This window comes from Schistocerca americana, chromosome 2 (assembly GCF_021461395.2).
Source record: "Schistocerca americana isolate TAMUIC-IGC-003095 chromosome 2, iqSchAmer2.1, whole genome shotgun sequence".
Classification (NCBI taxonomy): domain Eukaryota; kingdom Metazoa; phylum Arthropoda; class Insecta; order Orthoptera; family Acrididae; genus Schistocerca; species Schistocerca americana.
The window spans coordinates 342,792,916-342,816,852 of NC_060120.1; the positions used below are offsets into that span (position 1 = coordinate 342,792,916).

The 23,937-nt window shown below is 37.8% G+C and overlaps 1 protein-coding gene across 1 annotated transcript in view; it reads left to right on the forward strand.

Moving 5' to 3' along the window:
• LOC124589804 (FERM, ARHGEF and pleckstrin domain-containing protein 1) overlaps nucleotides 1–23,937 on the forward strand; it is a 747,858-nt gene that overhangs the window by 593,786 nt on the left and 130,135 nt on the right. The window contains exon 11 of the mRNA XM_047131595.1: nucleotides 6,702–7,034. Within this exon, the coding sequence (XP_046987551.1) occupies nucleotides 6,702–7,034 (333 nt within the window). The remainder of the gene's footprint in view (nucleotides 1–6,701; nucleotides 7,035–23,937) is intronic.

Sequence of the window (23,937 nt, forward strand, 5' to 3'; positions counted from 1 at the left end):
ACAGAAAAAATGTTTCTGGCTGTCTGTGCTGCTATCACCTGTCTGTTGAACTCAAACAGAAGGATGTTCCAGTTTCTTCACATGACACTTCTTTTTCTAGTGTATACAGCTCCGTTCACTTTCTCCAAATGACACTTTATGTTAACTCAAATAGCGAAAGTGAATTGCAAATAATAAATGATAATCAATAAATAGACCCATAGTAACCAGAAAACCAACTTGCAGAACAAAAAAATGACAAATTTATGCACCAATGCTATAATATAAAATGAACTTGCAAAATTATTTACATTATATCTGTAGAGTAAAAGAATTTATCGCAAGTTCAACAATAAAATAATTTAACTTCCTGGCAGATTAAAACTGTGTGTCGGACCGAGACTCGAACTCAGGACCTTTGTCTTTCGCGGGCAAGTGCTCTACCAACTGAGCTACCCAAGCATGACTCACGCCCGGTCCTCACAGCTTTACTTCTGCCAGTACCTCATCTCCTACCTTCCAAACTTAACAGAAGCTCTCCTGCGAACCTTGCAGAACTAGTGCTCCTGATAGAAAGGATATTGTGGAGACATGGCTTAGCCACAGCCTGGGGTATGTTTCCAGAAAGAGATTTTCACTCTGCTGCCGAGTGAAAATCTCATTCTGAATAAAATAATTGTTTTAGTGGTATAGAAAGGAGTTGGACAAGTCATAAAAAGCTATAGTCCTTTCACTTTCCTCTCTGTAATGTACAAGATATTCACTAAAATTATTAACAGCAATATATGTTTAAAAAATGGATTTAAATGCAGAACAGGAACAAGCTGAGGTGCTTATAGCACATTGAAGCCATTACAAGTCATTAACAAAATTAAGAGTCTGAGCAGTGAGTGACAGTTATTACATTGTCTGGTATTAAATCATTTTGACAAAGCTTTCAAAGCTGTTTTCATAAAATCTGTTCTAAAAAATCTTGTGAAGTGAAACCTGTGCTAGTATGTAAATAATACACTACTGGCCATTAAAATTGTTACACCACAAAGATGACGTGCTGCAGACGCGAAATTTAACCAACAAGAAGAAGCTGCTGCGATATGCAAATGATTAGCTTTTCAGAGCATTCACACAAGGTTGGCGCTGGTGGTGACACCTACAATGTGTTGACTTGAGGAAAGTTTCCAACCGATATCTCATACACAAACAGCAGTTGACTGGTGTTGCCTGGTGGAACATTGTTGTGATGCCTGGTGTAAGGAGGAGAAATGCGTACCATCACGTTTCCGACTTTGATAAACGTCGGATTGTAGCTATTGTGATTGCAGTTTATCGTATAGTGACATTGCTGCTTGCTTTGGTCGAGATCCAATGACTTGTTAGCAGAATATGGAATCGGTGGGTTCAGGAGGGTAATACGGAACGCCGTGCTGGATCCCAACAGCCTTGTATCACTAGCAGGCGAGATGACAGGCATCTTATCCGCATGGCTGTAACGGATTGTGCAGCCATGTCTGGATCCCTGAGTCAACAGATGGGGATGTTTGCAAGACAACAACCATCTGCATGAACAGTTCGACGATGTTTGCAGTAGCATGGACAATCAGCTCGGAGACCATGGCTGCGGTTACCCTTGACGCTGCATCACAGACAGGAACGCCTGTGATGGTGTACTCAATGATGAACTTGTGTGCACAAATGCCAAAACATCATTTTTTCGGATGAATCCAGGTTCCTGTTTACAGCATCATGATGGTCGCATCAGTGTTTGGCGACATCGCAGTGAACGCACATTGGAAGCATGTATTCGTCATCACCATACTGGCGTATCACCCGGCATGATGGTATGGGGTGCCATTGGTTACACGTCACAGTCACCTCTTGTTCGCATTGACGGTACTTTGAACAGTGGACGTTACATTTCAGATGTATTACAACCCATGGTTCTACCCTTCATTCGATCCCTGCGAAACCCTACATTTCAGCAGGATAATGCACAACATGTTGCAGGTCCTGTACAGGCCTTTCTGGATACAGAAAATTTTCGTCTGCTGCCCTGGCCAGCACATTCTTCAGATCTCTCACCAATTGAAATCGTCTGGTCAATGATGGTCGAGCAACTGGCTCGACACCATATGCTAGTCACTACTCTTGATGAACTGTGGTATCGTGTTGAAGGTGCATGGGCAGCTGTACCTGTACGTGCCATCCAAGCTCTGTTTGACTCAGTGCCCAGGCATATCAAGGCCCTTATTATGGCCAGAGGTGGTTTTTCTGGGTATTGATTTCTCAGTATCTATGCACCCAAATTGCGTGAAAATGTAATCATATGTCAATTCTAGTATAATATATTTGTCCAATGAATACCCGTTTATCATCTGCATTTCTTCTTGATGTAGCAATTTTAATGGCCAGTAGTGTATATGCATAAATGCTGCAGCTTCCATTAGATTTCATCAGGATAGTGGGAAGTTCAGGACTGACCAAGGATTTGGAGTAGGTTTTAGATCCTTAAACTGGGTATATGAACATACTTGTCAGTCTGGTTTTAAATGTAGCTGAATATGGCAGGAAATTCCATTACATGCGGAACAGACAAAAACTGCATTTAAAATCTGTTTGTGGAGCCATGACTGACAGTCATCATTAGCAGCCATTTCACATTCTGAGAAGTATATCAAAATATTCGGATTTGGATTTGTTATTTTGTGTTATGGTTGAACCATTGTAATAAAAATGACAAGGCTTATTGTGAACAACAGTACTATTTACAAACACCCATGAAATTTTTGATCATTTGTCATCTGTTCCGTGGTGTTGCAGATTGATGTGAATGACCGGCACAGACTGACCTAAGGACGCATTTATCTTGGCGTTCAACACTCTTCAATACTTCTTCTCTAGTAAAGCAGCAATTCATGGCTGCGATTCATTTAAAAGATCATGCTGAGAAGAAGATATCTTTGGAGCTCCTCTGAAAGTACCTGAACCGGGGAAATTTGGTCACTCTTCTGCAACTCGAGAGACATGTTCTTTAGGCACTGACTCACCTAATGGCCTTTCAATAACATTGTTCTACATAACTACTCACTGCTCCTCTTCCTTCCATTGCAATATCACTTCTCTCTCACTAATCAGCTGTTGCAAAACTGTTTGCAGCAACACAAGAGTTTGTCCACATTGTGTGTCTGAACTTGCCGAATATGAACAGAGGAAGACTGTGACATTCCTTAGTATTCTGTGGAAAAATCTTATTATTTGGAATTCATTGCTTAACAACTTCTGTAGAGCTGTCATGCCTGCAGAAGGGAACACAACACCAAGCTGTAGCTGAACTAAACGTGGTTGACAGACGGTGGACAAGACACAGACAATGACGATACCAAAGCATCACATGTAAGCAATGAAGTGCAAAGTGGAAACTATCATCACGATGATGTCAACAGCCCAATAGCAAAGAGAGAGATAATCTGAATCACTACCAGAGAGAAAGACCAAGCGCTGAGTGAGATTGTTATCCAATAGTCCGTAGTACAGCGATTATAATAACGCACAATAACAGATGAAAGTACAGAGCTGACTGACAGTTCCCTGGATGGCCATATTTACATCAGACATGAGGACCACAATTGGCCAGCGTATTCACATGGCGAGACGTGTGGTGCACTCACATTATGAGCGCAATGCTGTGGCAAGACCGTGTCCTCTAATGGCCATCTAGGTCCATTACCTCCAGCAAGCATTCAACTTTCACGGAGCTGGATACCACAAGAAAAAAATCCTTATTGGTATTTTGAGAGATTTTGATTAGCTTATCTCAGATTTCAGACTAGAACATTATGTCTAAAGAATAAATGTCACCATTATTTCATGCAAAATTATTGATTCATACTTTGTAATTTTTATCCATGCTCTGGAATATATTTCTCATGGAAATAGACATTCGTTGGCAATATAACATACGCAAAACTATGACAAACTGTATTCTATTTACTTAGAGGCACAAAATTAATCAGCATGAATGAATGTTGATAGAAAGACTACCATTCTTTATCTATTGGAAGGGATGAAGGGTTGGTGTAAGAGGGACTGATCAGTGCATTACCATTACAAGAAAAAGGATTAAATGTACATTAAAAATCATTTTTGAATGTTTCCACAGAGTAATGGGACTTCATCTAGATCATACAGCAGTCTGTTCACAAAATTTTTGAGTTGGGTTGGGTTGTTTGTGGAAGGAGACCAGACAGCGAGGTCATCGGTCTCATTGGATTAGGGAAGGACAGGGAAGGGAAGTCCGCCGTGCCCTTTCAAAGGAACCATCCTGACATTTCCCTGGACCGATTTAAGGAAATCACGGAAAACCTAAATCAGGATGGCCGGACGCGGGATTGAACCGTCGTCCTCCTGAATGCGAGTCCAGTGTGCTAGCCACTGCACCACCTCTCTTGCGAAATTTTTGAGTGTTTTAACTACTTTGGAAATGGAAATTTTCCCGGGAATCGTGTTTATTTTATAAGAAATTCGAAACTTAATTTTGTTCTATCTCGTCAGTACTCCAGAAATGTTACTTCACTTTCTCCAGAAAATTTTTCTGTAATTAATGACAGATTTAGTGCAATTTTCGTACTGTAACTTACTGGTGTATATGTAAGTGGGAACAGAAAATATGTCCATTGCTGTTAACAAATGTGAAACAACAGCAACAATAATAATACTTGATTTGAAGTTTCCCCTTTCACTTATTCATTCAAGAAGAGAGCATAAATTAAAGTAGCAGAATTTTAGAAAGGAACCGATGATGTAATGAAAGGGAACACTTATATTCTCAACTCAACTCTGCCCAAACAGGCCATGAAGGCACAACGGTACCGACTGGCCGCCATGTCATCCTCAGCCCACAGGTGTCACTGGATGCTGACATGGAGGGGCATGTGGTCAGCACAGCGCTCTCCCGGCCATATGTCAGTTTCCAAGACCAGAGCCGCTACTTCTCAATCAAGTAGCTCCTCAGTTTGCATCGCAAGGGCTGCGTGCACCCCGACACTTACATTCTAGAAACACATTTACTCACTGAGGTAAATTGTTGGGTTTCGTGGGGTCTAATGTATTTATTGCTGATACTGTGCTCGAATATTGCTAATCAGGCATCCAAATTGTAAGCATTGTTCAAGTGAAACACTGACAATGCCTGTAACACCAAGAATATTATTTGCCATTCATCTGCAAAATGGTTGGGTAGTGAAACTGGTAATCTGTTGTATCTGTGCAGAAAATTTGAATTTCCATGGACAACTGTGCTATGTACACACAGTAACCATTTGTAACAGAAGTGTATTGTATACATCCAAGAAAGTGTAGTGTGGCATTTTTAATATTTTGTTGGAAGAAAGTGACATTTATTATTGAATACAAGCCTTGTATTGGGAAGTGTGCTTCAAATGTAGCACTGTGTTCAAGTGATATGTCCAGTTTCATAGTAGCAAACAGTGTATGACAACCTGTACAGTAGCCTGTAATTGATGTGGAAACAGTTTCTCATATTGGCATTTTGGCAAGGGAGAATTGCCGTATAACAGAAAATTTGCGTTGCATGGAGAATCTGATATTTTCACAATGAAGACCAAGGCTTGGGCATAGGAAAGTGCCTGGAATGCATGGTCCAATACAAAAGAACAGGAGGGCATTCTTCTAGCAAATTGTGGCTATGTAGGAAACATGCTATCATCTTTTCCAAACAGAATGAAGTCATTTTTTCATCAAGTTGAAGAAGGTCCAGGCACCTGTCGTGGCTAGAAAGGTTGTGCTGAACTTGTTCTTCGATATCCAAGGATAATTAGTGCTGGAGTGGATGTCTAATGGGACCATAATCGTTGCTCAGTACCCAGTGCTATTGGAACACTTCACAGAACCTTTAAAGGGCCATTAGAAGCAAGTGGCCAGCCAAACAGTCATGAGGTCCGATTTTGCTAACGTTAACTACCAATGTGACTTGGAACGCCTGCATTCCTCACCCACATTACAGTCTGGGTATATTGCCTTCTGATTACCACATATGTGGCACACATATGTGGCACAGGAAGGTCAGGGCATTATTTATGATCAAGTGATATGTGGTACTGTGGAAAGTTAGCTTTGTCTGCCCTCATCATTCTTCAGGAAAAGTATAGAAAAACTTGTACCATGCTGGGAAAGTTGCTGGAACAATGAGGGTAATTATGTGTATGCTCCCTCAAAGCCTCATTATTGTACTTCTCAATTGCTGTATTCTTTCTTTGTCAGTAAAGTTATCTTTGACGTCTCCGACACAAGTATATTTTATCTAAACAAACCTCATGCATCAGTTGTGGCTTGCTCTTTGTTATTTTGAAATTAAATTTATCAACTATTTGCTGATATCATTCTTGGAATGGAAGTGTCACACCTGCATGGGTACATAAGAAACTATCAGCATTTGCTTCATGGACCCCCAACTGACAGTGGCTATATATTTTGAATCTACAGCAAATACTATCAGCATTTACTTCAGGGACCTCCACCTGACAGTGCCTATATATTCTGAATCTACAGTAGACATAGAACTATCGAATTTATTCATCATTTATTGTACATAACATGTGGATCAGTTTTTCACAATTTTTGTGTTTGTGCTTGTCTTCATACTGCTTTCTGCATTGATTTAAATGAATGGAAAAATAAAAAGAGTTTCATTATTGTTACTGTTTCAGCCGGCACTCCAGCGTCTCTGTCTTGCGGATCGATGACGCTGGGGTCGACAGATCCCCGCCGCAGGACACCGAGTATGACAGCGACTTCATCACCGACACATACAGCCGATATCCACGACTTCGACACACGCGACTTTGTTATTGCTCCCACCCTGACGCCCTCACCACCTCTCACCACTTCCCTATCGCCAGGGACATCAGTTACTTCCAGTCCCCAGCATTTTTACCCCAGGACCCCAGGCCAGCAGAATGCTACGGACGACGAAGAACAAGAGTTTGTGAACGCACGGCAGCAGCCACATCCGCAGAGCCCTTACCGTCACCCGAACACAGGTCAGAAAACAGCCAATCATCTTCTCACTACTGCTTCTCCAACCCAAACTACGTTTACTGTTCGTACAGTCCATCCTCCCTCTAACATTCCAACTACCTCCAGTGCTACTAACACTAACATTAAGAGTGGGGAACTGGTAATAACTCATTCCACCGGTCGTCACGAATGGCAGCGAAGTTCAAGCTGCCGAAATCTGCCAGATGATCATTCGAGCTCTGGAAGAGGCTATTATGAGTCTTTTTACAGACAAGAAAGACTGTTAGATGCCCCAATCACCCGTTATGATGACAGCCGGCGCACCTGTTACAGTGCTGCTGGTAGCAAGATGGGGTCTGTTGACAGAGGACCTGATGCAGTCACTCCTGATACACGCATTTATTCCAGCAGCTACCCCGGCACTACTTCAAGTCTTTCAACGGAAAGTGGAGGTGGGGAGGAGCCAGGAATGATTGAAGGAGGGAGTGAATGTATATTATTGGGTACAGCTGATACTGGATCACAAGAAGAAATTGTTTTGTCCCATGACGATCTCTCTCATGATTCGTATGAACTTCTGGAACGAGAGCAAGATGAAGATGATGATGCAGAAGATGAGGCAGAATTAGATGGTATCACTTGTAGATCCAAAATAAAGAGTTATGCCGGAAGTAGATCTGGGAGCATTGATTCAGGTGGGGACAATTTACCCCTGGATGAAAGTGCACCAGACACTAATGCAAGAGACAGTTCTCGGAGCCCAGAGATATTCCAAATGGACACTGATGATCTTACTGTTAACGATACTTCTGCACTTGATAAATCGATTGTTGACACAGTTCCTGTTAAACCTACATTTACTAGTACAAATATTGTCAATGGCAAGGAAATCAGCATTTTAGGTGTCAAAAGTGATGTGCCAGCTGTAGAAATTATTTCTGAAACTCCTCTGAAGCCACAGTTAAATGAGGAGGAATCTAAAATCAAACCTGCCATTAATTTAGATATTTCTGAAAATGTAGCAAAGACCAAGCAATTTGATGACATAATTCCCATAAATATTGATACTAAAAAAGAACTGTTGATAGATGGTCTCTCAAATAAAGATTTGAGAGAAAATCTGAAAAATGCAGAAAGACAAGCACAAACTCTTTCCGTGGATTATCATGAAAAGTATGAGAAAGAATTAATAATAGATGTCAGAGAAAAGGGTAATTTGGTTAAGGATACTATTCATCGTGCTCCTGTAGAAAGAGTGAAAAGTGATTCCCATGAAGTTAGTAAGCAGATGGCTAATCGTGGTAAACGCTGGGCATTGACACATCAGAAATCTATTGATCTTACTCTTGCTGACAGCACAGATTTTGGTGGTGATGAAGAGGAAAACTTAAAAAATAAAGAAATTGAATCTTCCGAATTTACTATTCCCTATGTTCTACACAAACTTCATCCCATGAATGGCACAGCCACAAGTCAAAATGGGCTACCAGCTGGTACATTGCCTACTTCAGTCAGGCCAGAGTGTGATATCTCTAAACAAATTCACTCTCCCGGTCAAGATTTTTCGCATAAAACTTCCATAACTCATGTTGAAGACAAATCTAAATTATTAGAAAAATCATCAGCTAATGTTAGCACAGACAGCTGTGATGAAGTAGCAATTGTACCAACACTTCCCAGCAGTCCCGAGACAAGCACCAGTAGTTTCAGCCATATGCCATCTAACACAGATACTAGTGGCAGTTTGTTGAAACAGGTAAGTAGTGATACACAGCAGAAAACAGATGAGCTAAAATTTTCCCCAGAGATAATGGAAAAAGACAAAACTTTTTCTCCTGCATTATCATTTGATAGAGACTTTCGATCAGAAGTGAATAGTATGCAAGAGAAACTAGTAGGTGCCATTCTTCCAGGTCGAGGGAAATTGGGGCTTATGCCAAAACCAAAAGAGGTATCTGGCTCCCCTTTTGCACCTCGCAGAGCAGCTTCAGATGTTTCAACTCAGAAACGAGAATCTATAAGCTCTGTGTTTGTACAGCGTCGTACCAAATCAGATGTTGCAAGGCAGAGGGATGAGGGTGATAGCTTAGTTCCTGACCTAAGTGTTGAAATGCTTGAGGCAGCACATGTAGACTTGGTTAGATCGGGCATCAGTCTTAAGAAAGAACTTACACCCAAGCAAAGAGAGCACACTACCTCAAGCAACAAAAGTTTTGATTCTTCTTACAAACATCCTAGAACAGCAGCACGTTTCACTGATCGTCGTGCAAAATCTGATATATCTGGTGAAAAGACAAGTGGTGGAGCACTAATACAACGTCGAGCAAAATCAGATATTTCTAGAACAGAAACAGAAGTTCAGAATGGAATTCTACCGCAGAGTCGAAAATATGGCGAGGGGTCAGGTTTTCATAAGGAAGCTCTTAGAACAGCATTTGCTCAAAGTCATTATCAGCCTCCAGTTTCTAGTCAAGATTCTGTTGCAAGTATTTCTGCTAGTAACATTCCAAAGACTGACAAACTATTGCAAGCAGATAAATTCAGTTCAAATTTGGATAAAGATCTTGGTGTACAAGAAGACGTTGTGAAAATAATAGCTGCACAGACTGCACAAAAGTATGAGATATCTAGACAACAGGCAGCATTTGTCCAACGTCGAGCAAAATCTGACGTAAGTAGCCAGCACCATCATCCAAAGGAAGCTGTAGTAAGGCGAACCAAATCTGATGTAACACCCCGCAAACCAGAGCCAGATCAGTTAGTTCCCTCCATAGATAAGCAGTCATCTGAGGAAGTTGTTGATGATACAATTCCTGCTATGAGCTTCCAGGACTCTTTTGAAGCTAGCTTTAGCACATCCATGACCTTAGGTGACCCAGTCAAACCAGGACTGAAACAACAGTCCGAATCTGTTACCAGTCCTTTATATGAAGTCATCATCAAAGAATCAGATACTGTGGCCAAGGAAGCAGATGTTGTAAAAAGTAGCACTGCTCTCAGACAGGAATCAAAGATCCAAGCCAAAAAAGAAGGTGAAGATAAAGGTATAGCTTCAGTTTCAGGTAAGGAGAAAACTGCCCCCATCAAAAGGCAAGGAAGTTCGTTTGAGGAACTTCTGAAAGGTGATTCAAGTTTTTTCGATTTACCTGATTTCTTGTCAACTGATGTGAGGCGACCAATTGATCAGGGTTGGCAACGGGCACCAGCTCTAGCTGAAGCTGCTAGGCGCTCTGTAGCATCGGCACATAGGCGGGATCGATCTCCTGTACTTTTTGCTCGCGCACGTTTGGGCTGGTCTGAAGGATCTGCTGTTTCTACCAAATTGCGAAGTTTAGGCTCTACAGATTCTCCATCATCATCAAGGCGTGCAAAGTCTCTCGATGCACCTGTTGTATCACTTCATCGCCTTCCTCCTGCTGACTCGTTTTCCAGTAAAGATGATACTGTTGATAGTAATGGACAAGTGGATGCATCAAAACCACTTAATAAGAGTGCTTCTGTTGGAAGCAATGTTCCTTCCAGACCTACTCTTTTACAGCCTCAACATCGAAGTCTTCCACCTTCAAGTACAGTGGCAATTTCCAAACCATGTCTTCCTCCAAAACCTGATAAAGTCCTGGTTAAGCAAGCCCCATCCACATTGAGAACAGACACAAAATCACATAAACGAGATAGATCTCCTCAACCCACAACAAAACCTGCAGGAAGCCCTGTTTCAGGAAAGCCTGTAGGTACATCAGGTATAAAACTTGGAGTCAGTGCAGTAAGTAAAGCCAGCCCAGGAGTCTCAGGCAAGTCATCAAACATTATTCAAACCAAACAAGCCACTGCAGGAATGAACAAAATTAGCAGTGTTGGCCAACCAATAAAGTCAACAGCAGTTCCTAAACTTGAACCTTCTAAAGCAATAGACATACCTAGTCCTAAAGAGAGGTTATTACTATTGAAGGAAAAAGAACATGCAAAAAGTGAAAGTTTTTCCAGCAGTAAGTCCCTTCAGTCTGATAAACTGCCAGAATACAGAAAGGCGAAGTCCCTTGAAGAAAAAATTAAAGAGGTGCTTGAAAAATCACCTGAAAGGGAGATTTTAATTATATCACCCCCAAATGCTGATGGGGATGGTGTAAAACGTACATCTCCGCGCAAACTATTAGCTACCAAGTCATGGTCTCAGGAGAAAAAAGAGGCTAAACACAAACTGGAAAGCTCATCAAGGTCACTAGAAGTGCCAAAGACAGAGTATGGCTTGTCACCAGACAAGGAAAGGGTAGTTCCAGATGTATTAAGCCCTGAAAAGCCAGTACGAGATAAAAGAAAATTACTGCACAAAGAAAAAGAAACCAGTTTACAGTCTCAGGCATCAGGATTTTTTGATACATCTGTAGCTAATGAATTATATAGACATGAACAAAAGCTAGACATGGGAAAATCTCTAAAAAAAGATTTTTCCCACCTGCTGTATGCAGATGGAAGTGAGGAAAGTGCTGTTGAATCACTTGATGAAGATCCAGGCCCAGAGCTATGGATTATTTCAGATGAACAACATGAGTCAGCATCTGCTAGACCAATACCAAAGGAAGACCTAGTTTTGGAGTTTAAAGAAGCGTATAAACTAGTTGAAAAGAGCCTGGAGAGCCCAGATGTCTGCAGTGACTACGACAATTTAACACCACCAATTTTAAGAGAAAGAGGGAGTCTGAACGTAGCAGACAGCAATGCCATCCCAACAGCGTCCTTTGAAGAATATGCAGATATTGAACTACCACGAAGTTCAGAGGAGGAGGCAAAAACTGACCAAATATCAAAAACTGAGAGTTTAGATGAAACTTTAAAGGCAGATGCAGTGAAGGACCTCGAAGATACGTCAGGTGATAGGGTTGTTCCGGATGTACCTGTTTCAACAACAGACGATAGTGGATGTGATGAAAAATTAGGACCATCTGAGGATGAGAAAATTGAATCAGCAGCAGAAGAACCATACAGAAAGGATGAAGAGTCTTCAGAATCTCCAAGAGATGATAGAAATATAATGGAGAGAACTCGTTCAGAAGAAGAGGGCTCAACAACATCATCGTCCTTAGCCATGGCACCACGTGCAGAAATGGCTGCTGTTGCACACTGGCGACCATTTCCTCTTGAAAGTAGTGGCAGTTCCAGTCTCGAAGATGGTTTTTTCCCACAGGATGATGCGGCACATTTGGCTGATGAGGAGGAAACCTCAAGTACTTCAAACAATCATCGTGATGATACCTTTCGTGATGATCTAATTGATTTCCCCAGTGGTTTTGGATACCCTTGTGGGCTGACAGGGGCCGATATGATAGTAGGTGGATACGGTGCTGCTACATTTTCTCTTTCTCGCACACTGTCTCGAATAAGTGAACGTAGTACAACATCGGAACAGGAGCGGTCTGATTTAGAGGATGACTCAACCAAACCTTCCTCCCATTCACCCTCTGTTGATGATGAATCTCTGCTTTCCAGTGATCGCCAGCCTAGTCTCTCCTCAGATCCGCCATCTGGAACAGGTGGAGCACTCCAGTCTGACGATGCGCAGGGAAAGACAGAGACTCCTCCTGTTCCTGCCGACCCAACTCCTAAGAATGTTGAGGCTGTCTCATCAACAGGAATTGCAGCAGAAGCTGAAGAAAAAAATGTACCTGTCCCGCAAACCCAGAAGATATCAGATGAGGATTGGCCATCTCCACCAACTTCATCTTCTGTATTTGAGACTCCTGTTGTTAGTCATGTTGAAACATTTTTTATGGAAATTCACCCAGAAGAAGCTTGTAAAGTGACTGTATTAGATTCAACAGATCCTACTGCTGGGGATGAGAGCTCTACAGATGAAAATCATACACTTCATGATGATGACGATGAATTTATATCGGGCCTTGGTGATGAATGTCTTTCATCATCAGCCACTACATTGGATGGTACTGTTAAGGTAGCTGTCAAACCAAAGTGCCCGTCTTATTATTGTGCTGGCAGCTCATTGAGTGAAGACACATCAATGGGTCTTTCTCTGTCTGAATGGTCAAGTAGTCAAGGCACTGTGCGTCCTCAATGCCAAATACATTATTCTAGTGCAAAAAGTGATGACACATCGATGGATGAGCTTGCCGGTGCCACAAATTCAGAACAAAACTTTAACAAATCCCGAATAAGAAGTCCATCATTCTACTCTGGAGCTAAAAGTGATACATGCCTGGATGATACAAGCCCAAACAGGTTAAGTAAAACACCATCGGGATCCAGATGTCAGACATATTATTCATCAAAAAGCCTTACAAATGTAGATACATCAATGGATGATATGTCTGTACCCTTAACTTCCCCTGAAAAGCCAACGAAGAGTGTCCAGAATAAATGTGCTCCACATTATTCAACAGCTAGCAGTAGTTCTATAGACAGTTCAGTACTTGGTGAAAGAGCTATGTCAGGTAGTTTGCCTACTGTTGATGGTAATAATAAGGTCCAGATATTTTTAGATGATACCAGTTTATCAAGTCAGTCTCTCTCAGAGAGAAGTACGTCAATTCAGACAACACTAGTAGAAAAAGGTGCTCCAGCATCATCTGATGTTGTAAAGATACCATCTAGAATGAAAACATATTCTTATTACTCTAGTGCAAAGAGTCCTCCAAGTGATGGAGACACATCCTCATCAATAGATGCTCCAAAAACTACTGAAAGAGCCACAAGAGCTCCAAAACGAAAGAAATCTCAGACAAAAAAGAGACACAGAGTAACAGTAGATCTGGAAGTGAGAGATGGCCACATTGTTGAAGTGTCATCCAATGCTCAGCCAGGTGTGGATCTTGTGAAGGTTGCTGAAGATAAAAAAACAGAAACACATACACTGTCTACATCTACCCAAACAACAGACATCAAACCGTATGTGCCAAAGCAGTCATCGGTTTGACCAAAAGAAAATCAGCACTCAAAATATGTATGGTACACAACATTTTCAGACATTGTACTTTGTACCTTTACTCCATGCAGTGCTTGAAGTTGAGCCAATGACTGAATGACTGATATGTAGAGCTTCTTATCATATGAAGTCAAGTTAGAGAAGCTGTTATTTGGTGTTCCTTTCTGATTTATCTAATCTTTGAGGCTTCATAGGATAGTTACAATGTTGAAATTTTGTTGGAGAATGTGGTTTCTTGATAGGAATTTTTAAAGGAATTTATATTAAATTCCAAATATCTTCTAGTATACATAATTACAAATTTTAGCAGTGTAAATAGTATCTGCGTGTATGTCGGATGATGAGGATTTGTATATATATACACAAAATCCATCAGAATTTTGAACTTTCATTTTCTTGTTGTATTTGTTGATGTTCTTCGATGTTTAAAAACAAGAGTTAAAATGAGACTGTACATAAAAGTTTTCACCCTTTTGTAGTTGATTGTTATATTATCAGAATTTTATATTCCATTATAAATGGCTTTTATGCTGCACCATTCAACATAACTGTACAATTTCACCTTTTGGTGTACTGTTTACTCCCTTTTCTCCTGCAGGACAAATAAGTAACTGTGTTTTTTTTTTAATGCTTCATCAGGTAGTGATTATTATCTTATGTTGTGACATGTTTGTCAAAATGTGGTGCTGCCTTTAGCTGCACAAGACTACAAACTGTAGTGTGAATTACAAATGTAAAGCAAAAGTTACAAAATGTCCAACTGGATTCCAATTAGCAGTAATTTAAGTAGTCCCATGTTAATTGTTTAATTTTATTGAATGTTCAACTTTTACTAGCAGTTTTGTATAACCTGCTTTTGAAATTGCCCTTCATATGGGGAGTCTACACAATCACTTTCATTGTGAAAATTTTGTGAATATCAGAGTTTTGCTACAATTGTGCATTGTATCAGTCAAGGAAGCTGGTATCCTGAGAAAACGTACTTGCTGTATAACAAGGAATGCTGAAATGGGGAGGAATTTTTAAAGCTTAGGGTGCTAGGTACCCAGGATATCTAGTAGAAGAAACCATCCACTTTGCTGCATAACTTGCATCGATCGTGTTGAAGAAAGTGGGTGTAATCCATAATATTTGGTTAGATGTGAAAAGTCTTCCTGAATTGCAGTAGTTGGCAGTGGAAATTGAGTGGAATTAAGCATGAAATATTTTCTTGCTACTTTAGTAACTGGAAAATTGCCAAAGAGACAGTGTCAGTTATTTTCTTGTTGTTTACAAAAAATGAATGTGAAGTGTGAATTGCATGAAGAAAAAAGTTGCACAAAAATAGTATTTTCGGTATGGTGTGGGATATGACAAAGAATGAAAGAAAATGTGAAGAACATACAAATCTTGAGAGGAGGGAGTGGGAGTGTAAAACATCAATGAATATGCAATATGCAATAAGAGCAGAAATGGAGCCTACATTTGATGCAAGATAACCATTGGTCTCTCTGAACACGTCATTGATAGTGCCATGAATGCCTCAGCCACAGGAACACAAACATATTAATAGGGGAAGATAATTGTTTTGTCTTGGGGTTTGGTGTTTTGTGAGAAGTCATAACTTTTATTAGATGTGATGTTACAACTGAAATAATGCAAAGGCCACAACATGAATATACATTTAGAGTCTATATTTACAGACTTGTAAAATATACTACTGAGATTCTTAAAAGCAAGAAACATGTTTAAATTTCAATTTTAGCTATCATGGCAAGATATGAACCTGTGGCAGTGCCAGTATCAACAGTAACGACACAGTTCTCGTGACTTTGTTCAGAAATTAATTTTGTGCTGCAAGAGGAAGCCAGAGCAATTATTAGTTTCTATTTAAAAGTCTGTGAAGGAGTCAAGAATGCTTACTTAAAATTTGCTTAGGGATTGACGTGCTGCTTTGTATTATTTCATGCACCATCTCTGCAATGGTAAATATGAATGAAATGACAAGCTATCACTCTTCAGAACAGTTCGTGTTATACATCCCAGTGTGCTACACCACTTCAACTTGTCACAAATGTTCATTGTTGTAAATGGTACTTTTTGTGGTTGTTTTGAAGTGGTTCTAATCCTTATAAAATAATTCCATATAATTTTGTAGTTATATTCAAATCAACTGCAATTACTGGCCAGTTTGTTTCTTAGACATGTTGTGTAGATGATAAGATTTCATCTTGGTTTATGGTCCAAAGAAACTATGAAGAAATGTTCCTAACTTTTATGAGGGATGAAGATGATACAAATATTTTACTTGGCATATGTGCTGAAACTGCTGGTTGTTGTGTCTTTGGTCATTATTTGATTGGATAGTATGCAAATTTGTGCCATTCCTGTATGTTGAGATGACATATTGTTCTGTGATTCAGAATAAAATTATCACGCATAAATGAAGTACAATAATTTGAGATTGGGACTATGGATAAAGGAGATACTGTTAATACTTGCAAACAGTTTGAAGTATGATAAACCACACATACCACTGTGCTGCGATACTGCTTAAGTATACCGAATCTCTTTAGTCAAATTTAATTAAAATGAAAGCAGACAAAAATGCTTGGATTTCATTTTATCAAAAGTTTTGCTTAAAAGTTTTCAGATACGATGGTGCCAATCAGTTGCAAAACTTTCAACTGTCATTAACTTAATAAATATTACCTTGCGTTTGAGACAGTCTTTCAGTCAGCAACTTATTTTAATGTCTACCTTTGCAAATTGCAACAACAGACCGTATAGGTGAAGGAACCCAACAGTAAATTTTAGTTATCGGAAAATAAAAAAAGATACAATATGGAGTTTTTGTAATTGGATATTCCATATTGCTGTGTGAAACATTATTTTTGATAAGTTCCTAAGTAGATAATGTTGTTCAAGTAAACTTTTTGTCTCATACTTTAATTGCCTCATTTTTCTAAATCTTTTAGTATGTTAAATTTGCAGCGAAAAAAGACACAGGCATCAAGTGGCAGACTGATAGACAGAAGTTGGTGATTGACTTATTGTGTGTTTGTGCTTTAATTTCCTTGAGGCTCTGTTGCTGAAAAAAATATTTCAGGAGTGCAGAGAACACCCTGAGAAAATAAGAAATTGGAAAGGACAAATATAAAGAGAAGATTGAAAGGGACCAAAGTAAACCCAAATTGAAACCCAGAAACTAGCACACACTTAAAAAAATAGGGACAGAGAATTACAGAGTGAGGGGGGGTATGTAGGCATTATAGCCAACGGAGAAATTGATTAGTTTGATTATGAGTTAATGATGAACATGAAAGAAAGGGAGATCTGACTATGGGTGATAGTATATGTTATAAGAAGCTGTAATATAGTTGATGGGGAGGTGCTTGTTGAGTGAGAAAGAAAATTTTATCAAAGTGTGGTGAACAGTCCGATAAATACTTATTGCAGTTCATCTTATAACATTGTCACATACTACCAGGGTAAACCATTTTTCATTCCATTCTTTATTTTCCCACATCACTGATGCATCTTCCTGTGTATCTGCTGAGCATTGATCAGGAACTTCGGTTCTCTCTTACAGTGTGTTGTACACTCATCTGTTTTTGGCAGTTTCTGCATTTTTGTATCATATTTGTTGCTTTGGTTCACTGACTCTGAAGCTTTTGAGGTGACTATTAGCATCAAGGATTAGGAATAACTCATTCTGGCTCCTTTGATGTGTATCTGTTGCATCTTTTGATCACAAGGAAGGGATTTTTATAGGATTTCAAGTCCAGCACATATTGTGTCATGTTTCTACTAGTTATAATGTAATTGTAGAATGTCTTAATTATGATTATTTTTGTACATCTGAAACAATTTTATTTGGACAGACCATTGCAGTTCTGATCTCCTGTGAATTATCCAAGTACTTAATACTTCCCTACAGTTTTTTGTTGCTGTGTGCTCCTGTACATTGCACCAAAAATATGTTAGTTCTTCACCAGCTGCTGAAAATTTGCTAAAAGCTTGGTGCGTGATTAATACAATAACAGATTATTTATAATTTATATTGCTCTTTATTTCCTTCTCTCCATTTCCTTCATATTGCATTATTACTTGATATGGATTAATTTTCAGTGTTCATAATAATTGTTTTAAGACTGCTTTAGACAAGATACACCATAACTAAATTATAGAAGCTGCAAAAGATATTTTAGAATATTATCAATTCATTCTAACCAGTAAAAGTTTTGGGAATTATACCTCACAGATAGTTTCCATTAGGTTTTCCATATGTTTCACACTTCTGTCACAAATATGTTTGGAGAGTCTGCAGATTAATGTGTATTCAAAAGCATCTTAATCATGCCATCTGTTTAGCTTATTTGTTATAATTGTTTCCCTACTTCCAATCCACTTGAATCAATGAATGAAACTATTTTGTGGCAACTTCACTAATAATAATTTTTCTCAGAACTTTCTCATATACTTAAGTGACATGGCTGGAAGAAAGAAAGAAACAGTAACCAGTATTATATGCAGTACAGTTTGCAGTATTTAAATGATAGTTGTCTTTCATCTTTATTTCTCAGGCATACTACAAAACTATGTTTTGTGGTAGATATTGTGGCCTTGTTCCTGCCCGTGGGTCTTGGAACCCATAAATTGTTAAACCTCCATAAAATAAGCTATAACTATTAGTTATATTGAGCCAAAAATTTACACTCTTACACAATCTTGGAAATAGGCTAGTTTGTGTGCATCAACAATTTACAGTTTACTTGATTATTTTATTTGACTATAATGACTTAAGCTTCTGAAAGATATTTATTGCATTTTTATTTGTCAGTCATAGGGTGCCTTACAATTGTGACTGGATAATGAATTAACAATATATCCATTTTTTTGCCAAAAATTTCACTTCAAAAATGTTTAACTAGTGGAATACATCAAGCAGTAAGTTCTGCAGTGACAAATCATAGTACAGAAGAGAGCATAACTTAACTGCTCATCCATTTCCTGAAGACAAAGATCTTTTTGCTCAACATTTCTATATGGTGTTTTATTGTACTTTAGCTTTCCTCATCATGTAATTGTAAGGTCTAGAAACCTTACAACGAAGTTGAATAAATTTTTTTCATATCATTTTTAGCTGTAAATTTTTATACGAGAGACATACAGAATTCTTAATGGTTGTAGATTTGAACAAAATTTCAGGTATTGTCCTGAATTTTAGTGGGAAATTAGATGCTACAGATATTTGATAGATGATTTGATGTGAAGCACTGGGTCAAATTTAATGTGCATCTGTTTGTTCTGTCAGCTTTCACCACTTAGGAATACATTAGTTGTAATGTATGGAATGCTATTTCACTTACATTGCTGAAGCAACTCTTGTAAACAGTTGCATATGTCGGTGATGAGACAGTGAGAGTAACATTTGTTTTATTAAGGAAATGTTACAGCATGCTGTAGAATAGAGAGGGAGAAAGAGAAATACAGGCTTTCATTTATATATTAAAGAATACATCTCTGATCTTTATTTGAATGGTTTTGAATTTTATAACAGATTAATGATTTTTGTAGCAAAATAATCAACTGTTGACAACTAAGAAATGATACAGGCTGCAGTGTGTCTTATGAATGTAACTGCAATGCATTTAACTTTTGTTGGTTGCATTGACATTTTTAGGTGGTATTTATTCCACAAAATTTATAAAAGAGACTTTGATTAGCTGCTCTGGCCTTCATTCACTCACAAAGGGATGTTATTTGCAACTGCAGGTCAGAATATGTATGTGGGTGTGTGTACATCTTATCACTTCCTCAAGCGTTGAAAAGGGTGATTCAGTTTTAGTAGCTCAAATAACTGACTCATTTAAGCTCGAATTTTCTGTTCACATATTGATTTTTGTATAGTAAAACGACAGATAATTCCTTACCCTGAAATTCCATTGCACTGTGATATTCGTGCAGTTCCTTGTAGTTTTCGTTTGTGGCACATAATTCAGATTCTAGAAGGGAAAAGAATGTAGTACCTATTCAACACATACAGAAATATTTGTCTTTATTCACAGTTCAACAGCAGTGCTTGGGATGCCACTGAATTTTTACTTATTTTACTAGCTGGATATCTTATCAGGCTATCTTTTATCTTACTGATCAGAAATGGGTGTACTTTCTATGGGAACATTTTTGTTAGGTCACACATTCATTGAGTTTGTGCTTGGACTCTAATCCATTGCTGTCATGTATTACTTGTAAGTTATGTTTCTCAGATTGCTTGATCTTGTCCCTGAGTGTCACATAGAATCATTTTATTGGAGTGAAACAATGGTAAAAATGAGTTGATACTTGATTAACTTTATTTTACAAACTGTTTTATAAGTGATACATGTGTAGGAAGTATGTTATTTTTAAATATAGAGTTATTTGAGCAGCCGTTTTAAGTATGCATTCATTTGTGTATGTTTATCTGTGTGTATGTGTTTGTATGTGTGTGCATTTCAGAGGGGAAGGATCACAATTGTTACATGTGATTTCTATAAGCATTATTTATTATACTGTATTATGTAATACATAACAGTTCTTGTTTGTATTTCTTCTGTTCAGAAAACTTCAGTGATTTACAAACCTGGTTTCTGTTCATTTTTGCCCTGGATTTATAGCAACAGAGCTTTTTTCTTGTAGGTGCAACAGAACTATCTATAGTTGTCTAGGTTTATCATATATTACTAAGTAATATGGGATATGAAACCAATTTTATGTATTCAGTATTTATATAATTAAATCTGTTTCACTAGTAGATGACTTTGTGGGACCAGTGGTTGTATGGTAAAGTACATTTTTATAACAGTGATTGCTAACTGTCATAAAAATATAGATACTATCTAATTAATTCTGGATACTGCACTTGGCCTTCACCTTGTTTGATTTTATATAAGAATAGAATGGTTAATTAAGCTTCTGTGTCCAAGATTTAATGGTTAATGAATTGATTTTGTGCATTCAATTTTCTGTTTGGTTCATTTGTGCCTGTGTACTGGGAAAAAAAGTGAAGGAAAGAGATCTCAGTAAAAGGATTGTATTGTATTCGCAGGCCTGTGGGACAGCTTAGAGAAAAATAAATTTATAGAAGTTTCCTGTTGTCGATTTGACAGCTTGGAATTTGTGAAAAGTATGGTAGTGAATGTAAATTGGTGACAGTTTATGTTTGAAACAGATATGTCCACAGCATTCTACATGAATGAAGGTAGTGCCTTTAATTTTAACATTAATGAGTTGTGAAACAATGATGTTGCTATAATACATGAGAGAATTTTGCATTAATTTATTGATAGTCTAGATTCCGTATATTACAGTCCAATCACAGTCACCTTCAGATATCTCTTTGCGACTGTTTGATGCAAATATATTGTATCACAATTATTTTTCATCCATGATTCATATGTTAACACCAGACAGTTTCAAGGGCTAGGTTACAAAAATGATATAAGGAAAATTAAATGAAGTTCTTACTTGACTTCCTCCTTTTTTTTACATTGAGAGATTATTGCTGGTAGTACTTACTGGATCGTTGTGGAAGCAGCATAATTATTAATCTTACACCTCATTATATTGAACTTAAAGAGAAGTGTTGAATGATCACTGTTAGTTTTTAAATGAGCATGTAAAATAATTTGATACTATCAAGAAGCCCATAATGTGCTTTTGGTTGAGCCCAGATTACCACATTATAGATTTGGAAAAGCAGTTTTGAGTTTTTTTCTCTTTTCTCTCGAAAAGTCAGTGATTCAGATATTTAATGCATCCTCTAAAATGTTATATTGTGTTTCCATATATTAGTTATTTGTGTTGTGGAGACATTTGTTTCCCACATAGTCTCCTGAGCATTAACTGTAAACACTTTCCATGCTATAGTGTATTGCACATTATACTTACTTGAATACAATGTGATCATTTGTCATGTGGTTTGTCATAATAGCAAATGAGTTATGTTGAACCTCTAATAATTATTTCCATCAGTTTTTTCCATAAAAGTTAAAGAATACCTGACTGCTCTGCTGCTGTCTGCATATGTATGTGGATATGTTCAACTTCCTTATGTGTTGCTGTGTTCACCTTCTTTGCTTTATCCTCTATGTAACATTTTCATATCTTGTGCTTACAACTAGTTTATTGTAAATGATATTCATGTATATGTATTGCTGCATGGATCCAGATGTTTTGTCATTCTATGCATTATTTTGAATAATATTTCGTTCCAATTTGTTGTTGTACATTTTGAGTTCCTAACACTTACCTATCTTTAATTGCTGGTTACCTAAATTCTGTATGTATGCACTTGTATAAAATACACCTGCTTGACTAGTCACAAATATTACAACCAACAGCATTGAACAGCTCTATTCTGTTGCACTGGAGTATTTGAGGACATCATATGATCTCTTGTCTTGTGCTTCAGGAGGTGTGGATGTTGGTGATATGAAAGAGCACTCAAAATTGCAGCACTTTCCTAATTGTGGGAGTAGTAGCAGTTGTATGTTGATTTATTAATAAAAACACAAGTGGATATTCATTAACAGTAGGAGAATAAACATAATGTGAATTTAATTTGCAAACAAAAGTTCTCTGTCAGATCCTTTTTTGGCTTTATTGAAGTTCACAACTGTGTTTTAGAAACTATTCTATTTGTTCTCAATCTGAGGCACATATTTTCCTCTTCAGTCATATGACTTTGTTTGCTCCTCCCTTCCATTGATCTTATATGTAATTTTGATTAGTTCTCAAATAATACATGATAACTTTAGTAACATTTGCTTTAACTTCATTTCCTACCTCTCATAATTGTTCCTGTTATTTTCCTAATATATGGATAATGTCTATGATTATCATTTTTGTATTTGTGTGCATTTTAGTTGCTGTTGCTAGTGTTACCTAAGAGTCAAGCTGTGTATGTGGACTTACATACAAGAACATAGATTCTTTCAGCATCAACAATTTTATTCTGCTTCATTTTCAAGATGAAAGTTTCATACACCAAATGCAATGGGAAAAAATGCTTCCATCGTATTTTAATATATGCTAAAACAGCTTTCTGACTGGATGATAGATTGCAGAGGTGTCTGCACGATCTGTGATCACAAGTAAATCAATATGTGTAGAGTTTGTTCTGTTTTAGCAATTCCTTGCAGCAAGTCAGTTATCGATAATTCTATTCCTTTTAGTTCCTGGTACTAGTGTGGTAAGCTATGGTTTTTACCATCAGCTTACTTAGCAATTTACATAAAATTTTCTTATTGTGTTGGATCACATCTCACACCAAAGTTATTTTCAACAGAATGTATTTTATATAACATCTCAATTTGTTAATTATACTGAACACAAGTGCATGAATTATGTAATAATGTAACGTATTAGCCATGTTTTTCGAGTATGGAGGCTGTAAGTTTAAGTCTGGTAGTTCAACATTATATTACTCCTACTATGCGTGTCAGTGTATATTTCATGGTTATCTTCAGAATGTGAAATTCAGCTATGCTCCTATATAGATTTTCTTTGCTAGTATTCATTCTCTGATTCACTTGCCTTATATTTCTCTATCTTCCAATCTTTATCTCACCTGTTTTAAAATTTTGAGGGATCCTGCCTTAATAGATTTTATTGAATGTGTTTACGTACTTTATATTTACACTGACTGCCGTGTTTGATTCCATAAAATAGCCACATCTGGCTTATGATTCTATTGATTTTGAAGTAGAAAAATCCACCATTCGGCACTTATCAAACATTAAATTTGACATTGATAATAAGAGACAAACTTCGCTGTTGCATTTAAATCTTAGCAGTGTTTTTAAATTTTGTTTATTCATCATTTATTGGTGACTGTGACGATGTATCTATTTATCATAATCTTATATTCACATACACACTGTATGTAAGAAACTGTTTATGGGAATTTCATTAGTATTTAGCTTTGCTTGACACAGGTAATTTTGAAACTGTAGTATAAAAAATTC